The 21,929-nt window shown below is 35.9% G+C and overlaps 3 protein-coding genes across 5 annotated transcripts in view; 2 read left to right on the top strand and 1 right to left on the bottom strand.

The window, feature by feature from the left end:
* The window catches only part of LOC126812312 (glioma pathogenesis-related protein 1), a 40,964-nt gene extending 38,941 nt beyond the window's left edge, over positions 1-2,023 (bottom strand). The window contains exon 1 of the mRNA XM_050538650.2: positions 1,445-2,023. Coding sequence (XP_050394607.1) covers positions 1,445-1,618 — 174 coding nt within the window. The 5' untranslated portion in view covers positions 1,619-2,023. The remainder of the gene's footprint in view (positions 1-1,444) is intronic.
* Positions 2,024-7,332: 5,309 nt separating this feature from the next.
* LOC126812310 (monocarboxylate transporter 3) lies at positions 7,333-18,740 on the top strand. Of its 3 annotated transcripts, none has more exons than XR_007675883.2 (7): positions 7,333-7,571; positions 10,434-10,526; positions 11,272-11,355; positions 13,941-14,084; positions 14,506-14,652; positions 15,042-16,279; positions 17,260-17,369. XR_007675883.2 is itself a non-coding variant. In XM_050538646.2 (7 exons), exons 3-7 carry the CDS (start codon positions 11,301-11,303, stop codon positions 17,442-17,444), a joined length of 1,419 nt encoding a protein of 472 aa, XP_050394603.1. In that variant the 5' UTR covers positions 7,334-7,571; positions 10,434-10,526; positions 11,272-11,300; the 3' UTR covers positions 17,445-18,740. The 3 variants fall into 3 exon arrangements, 2 of the variants coding, with proteins under 2 accessions (XP_050394604.1, XP_050394603.1); XM_050538646.2 differs by having other exon boundaries at positions 7,334-7,571; positions 15,042-15,929; positions 17,260-18,740; XM_050538647.2 differs by lacking the exon at positions 10,434-10,526 and having other exon boundaries at positions 15,042-15,929; positions 17,260-18,740.
* Positions 18,741-18,951: 211 nt separating this feature from the next.
* On the top strand, positions 18,952-21,675 carry LOC126812314 (kielin/chordin-like protein). Its single transcript, XM_050538653.2, has 3 exons — positions 18,952-19,203; positions 20,156-20,512; positions 21,286-21,675. Exons 1-3 carry the CDS (start codon positions 18,981-18,983, stop codon positions 21,657-21,659), a joined length of 954 nt encoding a protein of 317 aa, XP_050394610.1. The 5' UTR covers positions 18,952-18,980; the 3' UTR covers positions 21,660-21,675.
* The last annotated feature ends 254 nt before the right edge of the window (positions 21,676-21,929 follow it).

The raw sequence follows: 21,929 nt of genomic DNA on the forward strand, positions 1-21,929 counted from the left end.
TAATATTGGTCAAACTCTCTCTGACCGCTTGACTGACTTTGTTCCATTACATTTTTTAGCAGGCCCTTTTACAGGGCTGAACGAATTAATGTACACAGTGGGACCATTTTAATAATTCATTGTGACTTTATGGGTGGTATATTAGCAGACAAAGTGTGTCTACATAGATAAATTACACGATCCAATTCTTATCTGAATAGGTAACCCACTTCCTATAGCTACACAACCTTAGTAGTGTAAGTTTATACCTACTTGATTGATTGAGCAATAAATGAGATTACGATTAAACGACCACTCTTATCCATGTTTGTTATTTATACTGACGATAATTCTCGTCGTTTATTTGCATTGATTACAACGTCAATTACGATATTAAGGAAGGTCCGATAATAATACAGTTAATCCTAAGATACTTAATATATATTTATATGGAGCAATCCACCCAAGACTAACTTCCAACAATAAGAACATTGATAATGAATGTCATCTTTAAAACAAAGGAACTTACGCGCTTAATATAAAATAACATTCACTCATATATAATGTTATACGTGTATCTAGTATAAGAACATACTAAAACAACGTATAATGTGAAAATGTTCTTTCTGGTATCGATTTGTAATGCTTGTGCACCATTCATATTAGAATATCTAAGTAGGGATCTTCCTACGTTCGTGGCAATGATTATTGAAACTTCTCATTAATCTACTATATTTCATACGCAATTTTCGCTCGTAGTAAAGTATAATTTCAATGTGATTTGAATTACGGTATTACGAAGTTTTTTTCAATAATTATGCCATATTATGGCAGTTGCAGGTCAGAGCGATTGGTGGTAAGAATTTCAACACTGTTCACTTGATTTGATAGTTCTTTTAAGACTATCCGTGTTTTGTCGGGACCCATGGTGGCTCAGTGAGTAAGACGTTGACTCGCTAACATGGAGGCCCCGTGTTTGATCCCTACGTTGACCGAGAGAGTTAATGGTGATTTTCCAGCGTGGTTCCCCCTTGTCAGTAACCCAGGACGAAGGGCCTGGCAAGGGACAGTGTATAGTCGTTCGGAAGGGACGAAAAACCGAGTTCCCGTGTACACATCGGCGTGCACGTAAAAGAACCCTTGGCAGTTGGAATTCGATATAAGCGTTGGAAGTAGCGTCGCTGTCCTGGCAAAATTTCCCTCATAGCTCGCTGTATGGCGTATGTCCGTCTTCATTAGTCCAGTCCGAGCAGAAGAGTAGGACGTTAAACCTCATTTCATTTCATTTCCGTATATTTTCCCGTCTGCGCCTTTGTCTTCTGGGGTTCTAGATAATTTTTGTGTGTTGTGCGGACCTCGTATACGCACTATTATAAAAGTACAGTTCAACTTCAAAATGTTGATTGGCAAAGATGAACAATATCAAGGCTAAACTTTACATATAAAGAAAATTAATAAAACTTACCATTTCTCGCATATTTGAAGCCCTCTGATTCCTCCTGTATTCATTATGCCGTTCGAGTATTGTTCTATGAAAAGCTCTAATATCAGCTAAACCAGTATACGAGTATACAACAGACAAAACACTAAATAAAATGGCTAGTCTACTAGTTAATCTATAATTATTATTAACAACCATAGCTAGTATTAAAACACCTAATCTAAAGTTAACTACCTACTACTCATAAACATAGGCACAGAATCCTTTTTGAAACCTTAATCCGCAACCACCGCAGTTCACAGCTTTATAAAGCCAGTCCAGTTTTTAAATCCCTCCTCTATCTTTCGTTCACTTTACATTTGTACAAAACGCTACTGTTTAAATCCGACACTTGTCAATTTGTCATCTGATAAGGTGTGAATATTATGGACCACAATTAAGGCCAGTAGCGTAAATTATTATTATAGACCAACGTTCGCCAAAGACGACAAAACTAAAACCGCTACGTATTTAGCATAACAGAATCAAAACACCTCTAATCAATGCGTGAAGTTGGTTAATTCACTGTGAGCTATATTAAGAGGTGGTCTAAACATGCCCACAATCTCAACTGTTATGAAAAGTTAAAACATTAATATATCCTGTAGATATGCAAGACGCCAACTATCGATCAAACATGCCTTAAAATTAAATTCGCAAGAATTGAATTTGAAATAAATTCTATTCTGCAGTGCATAGCCAGGATTGGAGAGGTACGTATCAAAACATAACCTTTGAACCTTTTTGCATTTAAGCGCCTATCTTTAGAGAATAATAAAATGCTATGTTTTAAATCCAGAAAATGAAGGCAATGAAGAGTATTTCACTTAAATTCGGTGTGCTTACATACGAACTTCACTGAGTGATTCCTCCAAGTACAATTTAACCCCAAGTAACATTTAAACTAAGAATATTTTACGAAACTACACGCAATCGGGATGTTTAAAGAGACACTTCATGGACGTTTATCACAGTTATTTTTATATTTTCTGAAACTTCTTTAGAATTTTAATCATGGCATTTTTTTTAAAGGAATATGAAGCACTGGGGCACAGAAGGGATAGGGAGGATCCTTTTCGGCGCGAAATGTTTTAGAATTTTATCAAATCTTAGTGAAGTTTTGAAATGTGAACACCCTGTGCTTTGTGTTACAAGTATGATGTTTAAGAAAGCGGGGGGGGGGGGGGGAGGAGAGAGAAATGGGGTTTAACGTCTACTCAACAAAAACTAGGTCATTTCGGGACTAACACATGGTTCAATTAGATTTCAATAATTCGCTTACGCGCAGGGGGGGGGGGGGGGCCCTACTTTAATCACATGCTGACCATTCGGCCATCCAAATGCTATATTAAATCTCTCAAATAGTACTCAAGTTATTTGTATTGCTCCAATGCTTCTCTATTTTTGCTGCAAAGCAGTGGGACATTTTTCTCATTGGGTATTTGCCCCACTACCTCCTGTACTATAGAATGCCCTAATATCACAAACTTGAATAGTAATTATTATATATGATTATTTCTGAAATTATTGCTTGTTTTAAATTGTGATGGATATTTATTTTTTCAGTGTTCTATTAAAATAATAAGTTCATAATAAATCATAACCTAATTACATGGAATACAAGGTATTCGAATTCATTTGTCGCGACCTTTTGACGAGGGGTTCCCAAAACATCGCTAGAAATACATTCAAGTATTCAATAGAATTGTGTCATGATCCATTCTGTGTCAGTTCCGAAATAAAGCTAAAACAATTTAGGAAGAACTTTGATTCATCCCAAAGCAGTATTTTCATGCTTAATTTGCTATTCTGTGACCATGTACCACGAATATGGAAGGACTTAATACAATTAACAAACAATAATCTCATTTCAGGACTAGTTAGGACTTGGGTCCGTCCTAGAATCTAGATACAGACTCATAGTCTAAATTGTGTTTAATCAACTGTTTGTAACATCTTCAAACCAAAGAAAAAGAGGTAAACAATAGTCCTTCTAATTATCTCAATTTCTGGATTTCAAAATTCAAAAGAACCTACACATTTAGCTATAATGGCCCTTTAACCCCTAAGACCTCATATTACATTTAATGATATCCCATTAGACAAGCTATTTTCAGTTCTATATATAAATCATAAGGTACTTAATAAATCCCTCACATGACGCAATATTTATGGTTGTTGAATAAATACTGCTCTAGTCAGCGAGCAATTTACATACTTTAGTACTCTAGTAGTTAGACCAGCTGCGGTAGGCCTTCGTAATCATAAACAACTATTCACAAAACACATGTTATTTAAGTATATTTTTGTATGTTCCAATTTCCAATTGAATTGTTTGACATTTTCATTATAATTGCTTTCACCTTTATTATGCGAACTAACCTCTGTTGTTTTTTGGGTAATATATTCTAGCTTTGTTTGAAACACCTATAATTACCAGGTTCTATTACATACAATATTTCAAAGGCAATAAAGTAACTTCAACCCATGTCTCTAGAACATTTAGCTTATGACAACCTATGTGATGGCAATATGTACCATTTTCTTTCCATTTAAACATAGTATAGTTAAAAATCTAACTAAAATATCATATAACTTTAGAATGGATATTGTATTAAGTTGTCCTTGTCATCAAAAGTGTACAGTTTAGATTTTTCAAACGAAACACTGTTAGGTACATGGCTTGATAAATGCTTTTTCAGACCTTAAAGATACATTATGTAAGATTTAGATAAAGAGGTAGCCATTCTTGCTATAATAGGTCGAAAAAAGATAATGTAAAATGAATAATTTAAAATTTTCATTCAAATTACCCTATTGCGAGCGAAGATATTAGCCTTTGAAGGTTTGACAAGACGTGTGCAATAATTTGTTCGAAGCTAAGTCTCGCTCCTCCATTTTTAGCTTAAATCAAAATATGGCTGAACTGTTCTAATCTATTTAATATCGGAGAAATCCGATGCCATTGAGAGTTGATTATGGCCTGGATAAGTTAATTAATGTCTAATTAATAATTTAGAAAACATTTCAGGCATAAAGAAAGACCTTCAATAGGCAGATTTAGCTCTTGCATAATGTATGTTTAAGACATGGCTTGGTAAATGAATTTTTATACCTTAAGACATTTAAAGTATTTAAAATGGTATTGCTTTATTTCGCATTTCTAGAAAAGGGTCTCAACAGATGTATGAGAACACCGGGTTTGTATTCTGGATCCCAATCAACTATTTCTATTGACTTGTTTGGTATTTGCAGTCCATTATTAAAATATTGCCCCGTGTTTAAACAAGAATGATACTTGGTAAATAACAATACTCTAAATACTTTATATTTGCTATACAATACTTTAGATTGATCTAAGCAGGCTACAATTTAATCCAAAATACACACGGTAAACATTTGAGATACTATTTAATTTGTTATATAGTCAATACTGAACTCTCTAATAGAATTCTATTATTATTTTCGTTGAATTATTAATCTATATTACTTTTTATTAATCTACTAATAATCGAATCTAAATAATTGTCCATAGCTCATCCCATGGAATGACAAATAATATAAAATAGTTACAATGGTCCAGTTGAACCTAAATCAATAAATGTTCTTTTATTCAAATAACAATTAATGCTATGTCTATATTTTACAATGTTCATCGATAATATAGTACCCGACGGTATGGTAACTTACAAATAATACTGCCATTACTACTGGCAACATGCAGAACAGTCATTCTGAATACCTATGTTTGTGGTTGAAAATCAAAACAAAACATCATTAAAATTTTCAACCGCAAATACACAACATGCGTCCACTTCTATGGAAATGAAATGAAATGGCTTACATTTAAATCGAATTTCAACTGTCCAGGTTTTTTTTTACGTGCACGCCATCGTGTACGCAAGACATCGGTTTTGTGTCCGATGCGAAAGACTGTACCTTGTCCCTTACCATGTCGTCATAGCACACTGTATGGTGTATGCCCGTGTTCATTAGCCCAGTCGGTGCAGAACAAGATCACGTTAAACCCCAATTCAATTTTTTTCCAGGAGTTCATTGACCCCTACTTTGTTGCCGGATTTTAATGATTAGGTAACGCAGGGGCATGATTTAATGATTAGGTAACGCAGGTTTGAACTTACAACTATAGTTTTAAATGAATATCCCCGATTTGAAGGAGGAAGGAAAACAGAATGAAGAGATTGGTGATATACCGTGGATGGTAGGCTACTTCTGGGTTATGTATGGGCATTGCCGAAATTGTCCCATCTGACGAAAATGTTAGAGCCGGACAATGAGACGAGAATTAACATAAATGTGAATGAATGGGTTGAGAGGGTGAGGGGGTCTTTTATTGCCTTCGTCATGATTAACGGGAGATAACCGCCTTTAAAGTTGATATGATGTAGTCCCCACACTTTTCTCCGTTGCAGACTACAATGTTATATAAAAGCTACGTTTTGCCCAATAGCAATTTTTTGAAGACCCTGTGGAATTTAGTCTTTTCCTGTTTACGTCCGTATACCTCTTCATACTAATTATAATGAGCCAAAAATTCAAGACAACAAGCAAGAGCCCAAGTTCCACCAATGTATTTTAATAATCTACGAAATTTCTTGATATCCCCATACATTTTTTGCCTAAAATGTTCAAACTTGTCTCATATCAGACCTATAACATCAAATTTAAAAAAAAAAATTAAACATCACCCAGGTGATAGCGCTTTGAATTCGACTAAGGCGAATAACATAAAATACGAAACACAACGGATCTAAAGCGCAATATTTGCGGTAAATGGTCTCTCTAAATGGGAGAATGTAATAATAGACGCTAAACTAGTATCACGTGTTATAATAGTCAAAGTCTAAACTTGGCCCTTTATGGTGACTACAACCAGAATATGTGGTAGAGCAATTTCATTTAAAGATTACATTTTAAGCATTACTCAAGCATAATATCTACAATATTTGATTAAAATATATTAAACATACATTATGCAAGCGCTAAATCTGCCTATTGCAGGTGTTTCTTTAGGCCTGAAATGTTATCTAAATTATTAATTAGACATTAATTAACTTATCCAGACCATAATCAACTCTCGATGTGAACGCTAGCTTGCGATATTTATTGGATTAGGATCCGATCTGCTGCTAAACTTTCATTCATGACTTAATCATGAAATGAATAATCAAGACTATGTTTTTGTCGTACCGACTTTAGTTATAATGATCGAGGCTAGGCCGAAAATCTCGATTCAGAGTGGATCAATTTGACTGAAATTTCAGCAAATTCCCTTTAGATTATCTAGTTTTTAACTATTACAGTGAGAACTGTCAGCTCTTTATCTAATCTCACATAATGTATCTTTAAGTAATTTATAAGAAATGTTAGAAGTTTCTAACGCATGGTCTTACTTTATTTCATGACTCGACAGAAAGATAAGCACCTGTCTTGCCACGCGAAAATCACTGGACACAGGTATCACGATTACAAATTATAATAGGACTGTGTATCAAACTGTATATTCCATCGCCACCTTGCACTGGAATTTAGAGAAAAGGAGATATAGAAAAGGCAATTGGTCAAATTCACACCGATGTTTTTATAGAAAATACCCCGCAGCTTTTACTGCGGTAATATAATTCCTCTTTTAGATGTGTACTGTAAGTTTAAACGCCATTTCAAATACCTCAAATCTTATGAAACAGATCTCCTGGGGAGGATTAATGTTAGTCCTTGGAATAGGCTAATCCATTGTATGTAGAAGTCAAAGTAACCTGCATGTGTATTATTATAACATTTAACGTGATGAGGATATTTCATCGAACTGATCTCACATGTTCTGCAGCTGAACTATATAAATTACTGTTTGACGTCAGCAAATAGCTCACGCGCCATGCTGCATTGGCCATGTGTACCGGTTTGATCTAGTTTTAAGACAGCGGGTCATAACGGTCTAAAGCCAATGTTGGTATTTATAGTCTATTATAGATCAATATACACTGTCTTACACCCGGATCAAATAACCCAATTTCATCTTACTCTACGTTATATTATGGCATTTTGTAGACTTGAGTTTGGTCCGCATCCACAAGACATGTAAACGCACATTGTAAGTATTTCATTTCTGTTTTATGGTGTTTGTGTTATGTCAAATATTTTTAAATTGTCTGTGGTAAGACTATAAGGTTGAGACAGATAGATGATTAACGGTTTGTCGTTGGTATACCTGCTAGAAATATTTTCACTTCAGCTAATCCCAGAAACCTATAATTCCTGATAACTCGTTGACAACTTCCGCCTCAAATCACGAACTGGGCATATTGACGAAAAACCTTCGTTTCTAGACCAAAGAGTCAGCAAAATATGTCCTGCAAACGGCCGATTTATTGGAAAACAAAGTCACAACGGGACCTAATTACTGGTGACCCTCTGGGCTATTGTTTTGCAATTACTTTGGTTTTGCAATTACAAGGTTACAGAGAGTCGTCGCAATATCATAAATGTATTTACCCAATTATAATGGACAGGACAATCTTTATAACAAAGTCACGTGGTCACGACCCTGAAAACTTAACTATAATTATTAAAACGATGTTTACATTATGTAATATTTTTCTATTTTCATAACCTTAAATGTAATTATAATATATATCTAAACATTACACTCCAAGAAATGTATATATATATGTTTGTAACTCACTACCTATACATATGTCCACCATTGTTTACTGTAAACATAAGATTGAACTATTTTATATGTTTGGAGAGAACTTATATAGGCCTTTGCCTGTTGTTCAATCCATTTCAGTTTATTGAATAAAATATTGTTTAAACTATAGCTATCAATTGAAAATAAATGAGTACCACAATAAATGCACGAAAAAGAGGTTAACGTCTCATGCCCCATTGACACTTTCACGCATTTTGAATCCGCAATGGTAATCATTAATGCGTACCAATGAGGATGGATATCATGTATATTTCACCTGTCAATCAAATAGTTCGTGCCGTTGCTGATCAACCTTTGCTCATAGTATGCAAAATCTGTCCGCACTGGTGCGCATTCGTACCATGTTAAGCAAGGCTGACACTTGCACGATTCCGTGGCACGCATTGGCACGACTCGAGTCGTGCCAGTGCGCAAACTAGTCGTAAACTGGCGTGAAGTGTGCGTAAACCCGTCGTGACTGCGTGCCATGTCGGGACAAGAATTTTGAAATGTTCAAAATTTTGGTCACGACAAAATTTAGCGACCGGGTCCTGAACTATGCGCAAACTGTTCGTGAACTCGTCGGGACGATGCGGGAGGATGCGCGGGAGGATGCGTGGCAGTGCGCGCCATGCCACGACTGTCACGAACTGCCACGAATAGTTCACGACTAGTTCACGAACAGTTCACGACTACTGCGGCACGACACCGTCCGAATTGCGCAAACTCGTCGTGCCAATGCGGGAAGTGCGTAAACAATGCGCAAACTATGCGTGAACTCGTCGTGTCAACGTGGACACTGATGGGCACGCATTCGTGAACTCGTCGTGAACTATGCGTGAACTAGTCGTGAACAGTGCGGGAGCCTCCCAGTTCGTGTCCCAAAATGGGCACGACTTGCCACGACAAAATCGTGGCCAAAAGTCGTGCAAGTGTCAGCCTGGCTTTAGTTGTCTCTCATGTGTCCCGCATCGTCCATCATTGTCCTGTTACAGTACGCAATATCTGCGGATAGTTTGCGCACAGGTGACCGCGCACTTGCGCTATGGTACGCCAGTTCCTGCACTGTCAGGTATTGGTTACGCTAGTGTACTCAGTTTTAAGCATGCGTGACCATTTTGTGAGTCATTTTGTGGCACGCACTGGCACGCTTCATAGAAATAATATAATAAAGGAAACGTATTGGGATATGGTCCATTCCGTCGGCAACTCTTCAAAATGATGAACTCCAGAGACCTTGAAGAAAGGAACCTTACTTTGCAAAACGTACATCTTACAGCAGCTGCTGGTCTACAATTTTTGGAAGAAGATGAAAGTGAACGAAATATTGTTCTACAATCAAAACCTGACACCAACAGAACGTCTGCCTGCAGCAAGAAAAGAAAAGTCAGGAGACTCTGGGTGAGGCAATGGTTGACAATGAGACAACATGTTGGCCATTATGACCAGTTATTGTCGGAACTTCACAAGGAAGATCGCAGAGGTTACCGGAACTTCCTACGTATCACCCCTAACTGTTTCAAGAGATGATTGAAAAGTTGACCCCACACCTGAAGAAGAATAAAACATTTATGAGAGAGCCTCTTGAAGTTGGCCTGAAGTTAGCAATCACACTCCGCTTCTTAGCCAGTGGCGATTCCTATGCAAGTCTCCAATACAATTTCAGAGTTGAACTTAGCACTATATGCAAGTTTCATTATATTTTTCTGGACATTTTCATTTCAAGATTTTAACTTCAAGACTTTTTGAAATGTAGAAAATATTTTCATAAGAGTTCAAATTCCAGATTTTTTTTTAGATACTTTCAGAAACCAATGAATTGATTTCTTTGTCGTGTAAAATTAAGAAATTATTTTTTAATTTTAATATTTAATGATATATAAAAGTTACCGATAAAACGCCGAAAATGAAACATAAAGTCATTTTTTTTTGTTTAAAATGTTGATTTTGTGCATGAAATGTTGACATAAAAATGTAGAAACAAGAATCATTAGTTTAGAATGTTGCGTTCGTGTCTAAAATGTTCAAACTGGAATGTAGAAACAAGAATCATGAATATTGTCCCATTTGGTCTTCCGTAATAAGTGTTGTATGCGTCGGCTTTGTCAGTCTTATTTAAAATCCTATAGCCTACTCAACTGAATTAAACAACACGCCTAATAGAGATATTCGCTCTGTAGAGGGCTTCGTCGTTTGGTAAATATTAATTTCTGATATAAGTCAACGGAATCATTGATCAGATATGGACGTTTTATCTTTCAGTTCACGAGTTTTACAAATTATTTAATAATTTAAGAAATAAAATGAAAAATACAGTACTCTAATTAAGTCTGTCTTTGGATTCTTTGCACGTAGGTAAGATTAAGCTTATTTTAGGTATGACATTATTTAAAATATTTTACATTTTGTTTCTTGGAGTGAGGAACCACGGTGACTCAGAAAGTATGGAGCTGGCTCACAAATCAGGAGATCCCGGCATTCTGGCATTGGCCGAGAAATTTCCTCGGAATGTTTCAGTCTGGCTTCTCCTTGCTATTGGTGCAAAACGGAGGGTCTGACAAGGAAATGCGTCATCTAGTCGTTCGGATGTGACGAAGATCCCAGGTCGCGTACTGGCCTGCATTTATAATAACCCGTGGCAGATGGAATTCGAAGAAGAATCCCCCGAAAAGTAGCTTTCCGGGCAAAATCATACCCCATAGTAAACTTTATGGCATTTTAGTCCGCTTGGTCAGAAGAAAATAGGACGTTAAACCCCTTTAAGTTTGATTCTTGATAGGAGTGATTTTGCCCTTTTTAGTGAGTATACTAACTATCACACCAAAACGTGACTAGTTGGTGTGCCGTCATCGGAGCAACCGTAGTAACGTTTGAAACTTACTACGAATACACTCACATTGTATTCGCCGAGGTCAAAGTTGAAAAGGCCAAAACCTTGGTTCAAACTCTAAAATCCGTGCTGAAAAAATGAGTAACGTACCTTATATAAGCTTGTAATAGCTATATCGTATGCTGTCTTTATTTTGACATATTTAAATAGACAGTTAATCTGGTTTGCAAGAAATAATATAGTGTGTACTTTATTTGTCCTATATTATAGCTCTCATTACTGAAGTTAGATAATCCAAAATGGTCTACTCGTCAGTTCCCATAGACAGAGGATGGGCATGGATGATAGGATTTGGTAAGTTATTCCTTTATGTAGACAATTAATCAATCTTTTAACACCCGCTTACTGTTTTTGATATTTTTAGTGAAATTTATATTGCTAGGGTAATTGTTATTACATTAATGGTATATTAAACTTTATCACCCAATAATACATTCTGCAGTAGATATCCCTTGTGTGATATTTTTCATAATCTAGTGCGATATCTCCTTTACATGAATTTGATTGGTCAGTTGAAAAGGAACTACTTTTTTTATTTTCAATGAACAGTTCATTTCTTATTAAAAGTAACTTTTTTTAAAATTAAAAATGGGCTATTGTTATTCAATTGATCTTGATGGAAACACTGGGTCAACAAAGGACTTTGCAATGGTTGAATTGCTGTCAAAAAATGATGTATCACTACGCCGTAATGTTCAGCAAAAGTGAAATCTACAGCAAAGAATTATATTTATCTATTTGTGCATGTAAGAAGGGGTTGGGTGATAAATATAGAGAGATGACTCGTGTTTTCCTTTGGCGTTCGTCACTTCCGATTCAGGAAACCTGTATTACTTAGCTATCGTAGCAATGATCTCCGTGTTAAAATTATATTTGGAATGGGTTTAACCAGCTCTATCACATATGTGATAATGACTGGCACCAATATTGTCCTTTAAGAATTGTGGCCTGTAGGCGACACACAGACACACACACCTACACACGCACAGAAAGGGGCGATGGCAATATACGTCCACATTATGAATGTGGACGTATAAAAATAATGCAACTAATATCATTACCATATGGGTCTCACATACTAATACCATTTCCAAGTGGGCCTAACCAACTAATACCATTTTCATGTGGGTCTTATCAACTAATACTATTTCGATCTTGGTCTCACCAGCCAATGGTAAATGTGAAAATCTCTTTGGCTTCCGGAAGTTGTCGGCCTTTACCCATAAAGACATTCAGAAAAAATATCGGGGTTATTCGTAACCATAGTAGGGCTATATTAGGGTTAAGGTCATCGTAATACAGATTAGCTCGCGGTTAGGGTTAGGTTAATCCTAGTAAAGATTAGTTTGTGGTCAGCAGATTAGCTCGCGGTTAGGGTTAGGTTAATCCTAGTAAAGATTAGTTTGTGGTCAGGGTGAGAGTAATCCTATATCAGAAATACTGTACCATAGAATAACGATCCATGTCTATTTAAGGCCGCGATGCCCGCGCTATTCTAAAAATAAAATTAAAAAATCATTGTGAATTTATAAGTAGATCTGTTTTGTAAAACTAATGTCAAGTAAAAATATGGATCTGTTTTGTAAAACTAATTAATGTCAATATAAAGGTTTAGAAAAGATAAATTTATTGATTGATATGTAATTTATTCTTACAAGCTACATATATGTTTTTTTAGAATAAATTGCTAATAATATAAAAGGATAAATTACATATTAATCAATAATTCAATGTTGATTTATTTATATATTTATTAGTTAAAATGCAGGTGTAAATATTATACTAGCGGGGTCGGGGGGGGGGGGGGTCGGTGGTGGTGGTGGTGGAGGCGGGGGTCTGGACACGCTTGAATATGAAGAAATGAAATGTAACATCTAACATTTTTGCATCAACCGGGATAATGAAGATGGGTATCCACCATGCAATGGGCTATGATAGTAATTTGGCTGAACAGTGGTAAGGGTTTTTTTACGTCACGTCGACTTTCACGGATAAACTTTAGGCTTACGTTCCATCTGAACGACTGTACGTTTTCCCTTGCCAGTCGCCTGTCCAGCACTTCTAAAGATAGTCACGCACAGCAGCAATGTCTCGTCAGCAGTTTGAAGCTAGGCACGCAAAGCACGGAAATACGTCCACAGCAAGCAATGTCTCATCAGCAGTTTATTCGACAGGAAAACTGCGATGTTGACCAAATTTGATATTTCCCGAAAGACGACGCATCCTTTGCTGAATATCGATAGGTCCCGTCCTCGCATGACCCAAATGCGGCAATCAAAATTGTACAATTTATCGGAATGTCAAGGTTTTAGGCGATGGAGGTGGGGTAAGTCCTCTCACGGCCCAAATGTTTCAATCCAAATTGGAAAAAAAAACTGTAGCCGCCATATCATGCACAGGGTTTTCGGCAAAAGGGGAGAACTGATCCTCTCATGATACAATGTTTCGTTCTAAATTTGAAAAACACCCGTTAACATCTACAGCCTCTAACCCAGGAACGGAAAGTGTATGACATAATATGCCCAAACTGAAATGTTGGCGTATAAAAAGGGAAAACCAGCCTTGGAAATCCTGTAGAACTTACTCGGTCAACGCAGGGATCGTACCGGAGACCTTCTGGTTAGTAGGTCAGGGCCAAAGCCATCGTGTAACTGGATTAATATGAAATAAACTATTAAATTGCTAATAGTAACAGAAATTATGTCAAAATTTCAATATTTTATTTATAGTTCTCTTCGTTATCCCAGAGTAGGACGTTAAACCCCATTTCATTTCATTTATTTTTTTTCAAAGTTGTCATTTGCAAATATCTTTACTATTGGGATTCGGGCAGGTTAATCAAATTTGGGTATCAACTGTCAGATTGTTCTGTATTAAAGGTGCCTGCGTACAAAACATCATTTTGCTCGGTGTGCTTAAATCATTTGGTATTGTACTGGTAGAAATCATAGAAGAGTTTGGTTCGTCATCTTCAATGGCATCAGCTATCATCAGTGTCCAATCAACATGCCATGGGTTTACAGGTGAGCGAATTAACCTTAGCTAAAATATAATTAATCATAAGCTGAGATTCCATCGAAGTTCATGTCTGTGAACGCAAAATGTTTAGGTTTCTCCCCGTTGTCGTTTGGAATATTGTGAAAGCTTTTTGTACGGTAAATTGTGTTTGTAACGCATAAGGTCATCAAAACGACACCAATATTTCCGTTTACCGTGTTAAATGACACCAAACGAAATGATAAAAATACCGGAGTATATATACAGCTGGCGTGAATGACTGACGGGTAATGTTTACCACGGACTCGAAGGTGAAACTTCCATAATGGACGTCTGTCCATAAAAATTAAAGTTATGTGTGTATCAGTTACTCGACCAGAACTTCAGGAAATTTAACTGAAAATTAATACTTATGAATAGTAAAACACATAACCTCATATATTTCAGTTCCGGTTGTTCTGCATATACTAACAGCAATATTCAGCATAAGACAAGTTATGTTATGTGGATCTGTTATAGCTTCTTTGGGTGTTGGACTAGGGTTTTTTGCTATGAATGTTGAATTCCTTTTATTTACGTATGGAGCTTTACTCGGTTAGTATCAACATAATAATTTGAAAGGGTACTTTTATTCGACGGATTGATAATGCCAGTAATCTCAGCATCTGTTGTGCCACAAGCAGAGTGTTATACCACATGCAGAGCGTAATATTCAGTGACGCTAAAGTGCCTTTATCAATTAGCAGTCTAAATCTCTTTTATAAAGATCACTAGGGGGCTCAAAAACGGTTGCAGAATGATATTACAACTCAGCTTTAGTGAATGTATCTCCTGGCAGACATATTTTTATTTTATAGTTTACTTTTTAATTACTAAAAACAAATATTATTTAGTTTTAGAAGATTTAATTTTGTCTGTTTGATAAATTTCTTTCACTCGTTTTTTCCCCAAACATATGTAAAATATTTTCGTTTTTATTTAAGGAATTGGCAATGCCTGTCTGTATGCACCAAGCTTAGTAATGATAGGCCAATACTTTGATAAAAGACGCGGACTGGTTACAGCTTTAGCAGTGGCTGGTGGTAGTGTCGGACAGTTGACCGCACCGCCGGTTATAAGATATCTGTTTGATACTTATGGTTTTCGTGGAGGGCTTCTTTTAATGAGTGCTCTAACACTCCACTGCGCTGTAACTAGTTCCTTAATGAGACCCGTTTCTTATTATACTCACAACGCAGAGATAGAAAATTCAAAACCTAGAACCTTGTGTTGTAATAAAGGATCAAATGAAAGTGTTACTCAAGAGCAACTTGAGCCACTGGAAAAGAACACAAGTAACGGAGTGGTCTCCAAGATGCAAAACGGTGACACAGAATCAGATGAAAAGACATCTTGTGCAAATCTCATAGAACTGTCATTACTAAAGAATGTCAAATTTATTTTATTACTCTTATCTTCGTGCCTTGGAACGGTGGGCGCCATTTATATAGGCATGTATATACCACCACATGCAAAGGATCTAGGCTTCAAGGACCATCAAATAGTTTGGTTTATAACCATTATCGGAGCTTCTGATTTAGTGGGCCGAGTAGCATGTGGTGCGCTAGCTGATACCAGAATTATTCAGTGCCAAAATTTATTAATCGCTTCCTTTCTTATAAACGGTTTATTTGGCAATTTGGTGTTTTCACTTAGTCGATACTGGCATTTCTGTGTATTTTGTGTAATGTATGGATTGTTGGGGAGCCACTACTTTTCCCTCATCAGTCTGATTTTAGTAGATTTCTTTGGACTAAAGATGCTTACTAAATCGTTTGGCTTCTTGATTTTCTTGGAGGCTATTACTAACGGTATAGGGCCATTGATACTGGGTAAGTATCGACTCAATTTTACTGTTTCTCAGGGCCTATTTCAACGTGCCTACAGGCACGAACGTGTCTCTGAATAAAAGATCCGTGCTTTGAAAATCTGAAATCCGAGCTTTGAAAAAATGCTATGTGGCCTTATGAATCTGACAAGAATGTGTGAGGAAACTTAGCTATCACATCCACCACTTTCGATTTCTGTTTCAAAGTTTTGTATTGTTGACGTATTTCCACCACCACCTAAGGCACGAAAATTACATAGCTGAACATCGTCAGGTGCAGGGGACAGTGAAGGTTCGTTTGCCTGTGGGTCGACTTTAGATGTTTCTTTGGACTGTTAAAGATACTGACACATGGTTAGAAATATAAATATGTTAATTCTGTTATAATTTGGTTATAAATAAGAGTGCAAGCGTGATATCGTGTTATCGGAAGTCAAATTCTGCAAAATTTTCACGGAACCCCAAAACACCGGAAACCGTGCTTTATCAATAAAACCGTTAAATAGACCCCGCTGTTTGGAAGTATCCCCTAAATGTATCATCGGATTGCCCTATAGGATCGTCATTGCTATAATCGTTCTTGTAGCTTTAAAATGCACGTACTACGGCCTCACCATTCCTAGTTCATGAAAGTCTTATCAAATCATATCAAGTTTAATAATTTTCAAAGTTACATTTGAAACCAGGCAGTTAGAAGTTTGGTGGCGCCAGGAAAAGTGCAATATTATTGACATTGCATTACTTATAGCCCCATGTTCAACCTTTCGTATAGCATATAGAACCAGGCATTTTGTCGAGTGTCTATGATCAAATTACTGCCTCAAATCCAACTCAACTGAAAGTTACATTTTGGCTGAATACGAAAATTTAGAACATGTGGTCAAATACAAAGCCGAGCAGACTAACACCACGACAGAAATTGGCATAAGGTGATCATGGATATTTTCTGAATACCGTAATTCAGCAAAAGTATGATTTATTTAACTCTTTCAGTTTAATGAGCGAAATGACCAAGGCAAGATAGGGATAGATACTAGTTTTTAGATAGTAATGTAAAGGACTGTGGCATGCCCTTATATTTAACATATGTCATGGTCTGTATTGTTCTGTGATTACAAAAAATAACCTAGGTAGATCCAAATCAAATATAGTTCAAATGCTGTCGAAGGACGGCGTGAAATTAATCACTGAAATGATTGATGGTCTTGAACTGTATGTTTGCTCTTTATTCAGGATTGATCTCCCTTCAAGGTATACCCTGGAAACTTCATGTAGGTACCATCCTGTGAAACATCATTGTTACTAGCGTCTCATTCATTTATTTGTTCTTCTAGGTTATTTAAGAGATGAAACTGGTGATTATCTGGCATCATTCTACTACATGGGTAATACGTCTATACTGGCGGCTTTTATACTATTTACAACGCGGTTTTTCCATTCAAACTTAATCTATAGGAAACCATCTATAGTAGTAGATCCAGAAAATAATAAAAGTTTGTTGAAATCACCAGTCAGCTAAACATACGAAGTCTTTAGTTGAGGTTCCAGAATTTCTTCACCCGATATTCTAGGTTTCAGTCGTAAGGAATGGCGTTAGTGGGTACAGATGAAGTCCTACTCCTACACCAACATATGTTAGTGAATGCAGATTAGTCTCATGAAGACTTTGGTATCCTCAGCACCGTTAAATTTTATTAACATACAAAATATAGTTCAATTGTGAAATTTATATCTAATTTATGGAAAAACAAATTTGGATTACTTTGTCCATGGAACTAGTTTAAAAAATGTATCCCCCTGTGTTAAACAGAATATTGCGTACTGGGAGAACAGACTAGAAGAACACTAATAAATATTATGGTTATAGATGTTACTGACAAAATCCAAAATTAATGATTAGGAACAATACATACATTACTTTGGAAGAGAAACATCGAAGCCAAAATCAGCCCCTTCTCGCGGGATTTAATTATGGTACGCATGTCTTCATTAACAGATATATCGTATAATTTCAAATCACAATCATTATTTGTGTGTTTCTGATATATTGCGTCTATACGTGTATATATTTGATTAATCAAATTAAAATGAATTGTATGTTTTTTGTTTTTGATATGTATATACTACACATCATATGAAAAAAGTCAAATCGTTTCATGGATAAGCGACCCCCCCCCCCCCAAAAAAAAAACAACCCACTACCTTACTGGTTTTTGTCGGTGTTTAGTAAAACCGTTTCTTTCAAATTTCGATCATCTTGGACATCATGTGTAGAATAAGTATATCTTTGCTTGTAGGTCATGTTTTACAATACCATGGGCGCTACTTGCCCAGAATCGCCCGTCTGATTAAGACCGTTGTTGCCAATATTATAATTCGAAATCATTTTATCACTTTTTTTATACAATCATTTAAAGTTTGGACATATATAACATAATTTCCTTGTCGGTTCTTGTCGGGGATTAGTTGAACAGTTTCTTTTGGTACAACGAGGAACTGAATGTGAGCCCTTTAAGTGTATTTGCTGTTATGATAATTTAATTTATAGTGTGTTTTGTCCACAAGAAAAATAATCCGATTCAATACAATAATTTCAAAGGACATTAATATTCATTATGCAATATACATGTGTGTTATTGGGATTTATGTACGAATATATTATCTTATTGTACGTGTTTTGTTAGATATTTATATTGGTTTGATATCCTTCCATATCGTGCCGAATAACTTTTACAGAGCATTTCATTAAACTTAACAGAAAATATTAGTCTGTTGTACACACGCAATCATTTTATATATAAACATTGGAGTTTTATTAAGTATTTTTGTTTTTATTTTCATGAATTATTCACGAGCGGATAATTAAAATATTCGACAATCTAAAATACAAAATATGTGTAAGGGCTTTTGAGACTGAACATCTGCATGGTATATTTTCTATACAGAATTATAATAATTCCCCGGATATTGCATCTCAAATAAATACGGACAAACTTAGAAAAGGTATAAATAAACGAGCTCAATGTCTCCCCAGCAAACATCCCTAACATCTCCTATGATGAAATATATTGCTCTGTTGGTGTGTTGTGTGGCAATTACCACTGCCCAGATATGTTTCTACGAGGGTAAATATTACCATGATAAAGAGATATTTTATGATAGCGAATGTTCACAGTGTGAATGTTTATTAGGAAATATCATCTGTACACATTTGGTGTGTACAAATCCACGATGTGTCGACTATGAAAGTAAAGATTGTTGTTGGCATTGTCCAAACGGTAAGTCTATTATTTTACTTTGGGCGTTTTTTGTTTAAATTTAAACAAAGATTTGAGAATCTTTCAAAGTGGTTTAATGATGGGGTTTCTATGCTATGCTACGGATAAATAAGTCACACTCATTTAATTAGTTATCGGTTCATTACTGGGTTTTTCTTTCTATTTGTCATTGCGTGAGCTCTTACAAACGTACCATTGGATGCTCATTTCGCATCACACCAGTCACGTTACTTTTAAAACATTTCTGTTCATTTTCGAAAACGTGCATAAACTGTCAAAATGGACGTGAGATCAAGCACTCTCTGTGACTGTTAAGAGTTCCACGACGAGAAAGCTTCAAGATTTCCACTATCACTTACTAAACGAATAGCCGTTAAACGAATGCTTATTGTTACTGCATTGGTGGGTCGTATAATTTATTATAAAATAACTCGCATTTTTCGTTTATAAAGTAAACTTTTCTAGTAAGTTGTTAACATCATGAACCATAGTTACGTCCCTTTAGCTGTTCACCTTCCCAGAAGTTGAAATACAGAAGGCATGAAATCTAGGATGTATGTATGCGACCGCCTATATTTTTATTTTGTGGAGTAATCAAACCGAAAAATAAAAGTATGCATGTTTGACTTTTGAGAGCAATAAACTAAGATGGACCACGAGAAAAGATTGTAAGAACAGAATATTCACATGCAGTCTCCATTTAAATAAGCAATAACACTTCAGAGATCTTCGTCGGTCAGCAAAATTAATTCTCTATTTGATTTCACTCTACAATTTTTTGAAACAAATATGTTCTGTCGCGATGATTAATATTTTTGGTTATATAGATAATAGCCCACACCGGTATTCAAGAGTTCAGATATTTTGGTCTAAGTTGACCAGTGCTATAATTTTCGTTAAATGATATTGTTGAAAGGGATAATACCGCTTAAATTACAGTTTTGTATTTTAGGGAATAACTGTCCGTTGCCAGATAGTGATGAAACCATTCCTAGTGACGGAGAATTCCATAAAACCAATTCCACCACAATGTGCATGTGTCCAACGATTGACGATTATTCAAATTCTAACACAGATCCTGAGATCCAAGAGGCGGTTTGCCAAAATATGGAAGGAAATTCTGAGAAAGTGGAAGATGAAACATGTTATTACAATGGTACAGTTTACAAAAACAAGGAGATGTTTCGAACCAATACTTGTCACAATTGTCAATGTATTGCTAAAGTAATTGTATGTAAAAGAATTGAATGTGTCAATCCACTATGTGTTGATTATGCAGTTAAGGACTGTTGTTGGGAGTGTCCTAACGGTAAGTAACATTGTAATACTTACTGGTAATAAAACACCGCTGTAGACCACAAGTCCTATCTCTGTAGTCAAGTACTCGTTGCAAAACTTATGTGTAGGGTCGCTAAGTTAAGCTCCAGAGTTTTCTCCAGGTGCTCCAGTATCGATTCGGTTTTATTTTTTAATGGCCTACCCTACACAAAGATCTATCTCTGTCCTCTTTCAATACAAATACTGTATAACTGTAAATGTATATCTTATGTATAGTTTCCAATATAGGTAAGTAATATCAGGTGTCCATAGAAGAATAAGTATACTCTACCCCGCGAGACTCTTCCATAATCGACAGTCCAATGAAACTCCCAAACGGGAAGCCGTATCAGTTGTCAAAGATATGTAATGTTATATATCCCAACAGTTGGTGGCCATAAACCTGTTTGAATGATTATTAGAGTTTAGATGTTACATACATAGGCTTGTATCAGTAATAATTTCTCGCTTGACAAAAAGTCATTAAATAAACTCAGTCATGTGGGATCTGCTGAGAAATGTATACCTCACAAACTGGAGCTTGGGAATTACTGGCGAATATGATGCTAAAGCCAAGTGGTTAGTTAAAATTATTATTGTACAAGACATAGCGCCTATTGAGATGTCACCTCTGTTCAGTTGTAGACAGATTGCCTTAAAATGTCTAACTATGCCAGTTTATGAATGTATGCCAAATATTCTTGAGTGATTCTTGAGTGTACACATAAATTATACAATTTTACACAGATCTTAATATTATTTCAGGAATGAACTGTAAAGCACCTAATGGTAAAATTATGCCAAACGATGGCAATTTCCACAGTATCAACTCAACTACGGTGTGTGAATGTCCCGAAATAAAAATAGAGCTACCCGCATTAAGTAAAGTTTACCTCATGGATGCTGTGTGTAAAAATAAAGAGACAACTTCAACGGTACCGCCTCCATCCACAACCGAACTGAATGAAAACGATAGTGCTAAAGTACCAACGACCAAAGCCCCATTCTATAGAACAACGTGCGAACCATGTCCAGACCCCATGAAGCTTCCTGCTAAAAAGTTGGTATTCAAGATAATGTCCTCTTGGATATTTCAACTGGCACAATCTCTAGAAAAGATGGAAGATTGTATTTTTTGAAGTTTCTTAGCGGTTCCTGGTAACATATGTTAGATAAGGTATAAGGTATTAGTCGATAACTGACTTTAAACTTAACAGGTCTTCTTTTTGAATTTATTTTTTCGTTTAATTTCATTTATAGTTAAGTCATAATTAGGTTAACAAGACATGGTTTTCAAAGCAATCAGAAACCGTCTACAGCAAAAATTACGTGTACTCTTTACTTTTGTAATTCTATATTTACGACAACTAGCAGACAGAAGGCTTTGTTTCGTACTTTAGAGCAAATTA

Source organism: Patella vulgata, chromosome 2 (assembly GCF_932274485.2).
Source record: "Patella vulgata chromosome 2, xgPatVulg1.2, whole genome shotgun sequence".
Classification (NCBI taxonomy): domain Eukaryota; kingdom Metazoa; phylum Mollusca; class Gastropoda; family Patellidae; genus Patella; species Patella vulgata.

Coding starts and splice junctions, on each gene's coding strand:
- LOC126812310 (XM_050538647.2), top strand. CDS start 11,301: ATGGTCTACTCGTCAGTTCCCATAGACAGAGGATGGGCATGGATGATA. Junction 14,085..14,505: donor AACATGCCATGGGTTTACAG/GTGAGCGAATTA, acceptor CATATATTTCAG/TTCCGGTTGTTCTGCATATA. Junction 15,930..17,259: donor TATAGGGCCATTGATACTGG/GTAAGTATCGAC, acceptor TTGTTCTTCTAG/GTTATTTAAGAGATGAAACT.
- LOC126812314 (XM_050538653.2), top strand. CDS start 18,981: ATGATGAAATATATTGCTCTGTTGGTGTGTTGTGTGGCAATTACCACT. Junction 19,204..20,155: donor TTGTTGGCATTGTCCAAACG/GTAAGTCTATTA, acceptor TTTGTATTTTAG/GGAATAACTGTCCGTTGCCA. Junction 20,513..21,285: donor TTGTTGGGAGTGTCCTAACG/GTAAGTAACATT, acceptor ATATTATTTCAG/GAATGAACTGTAAAGCACCT.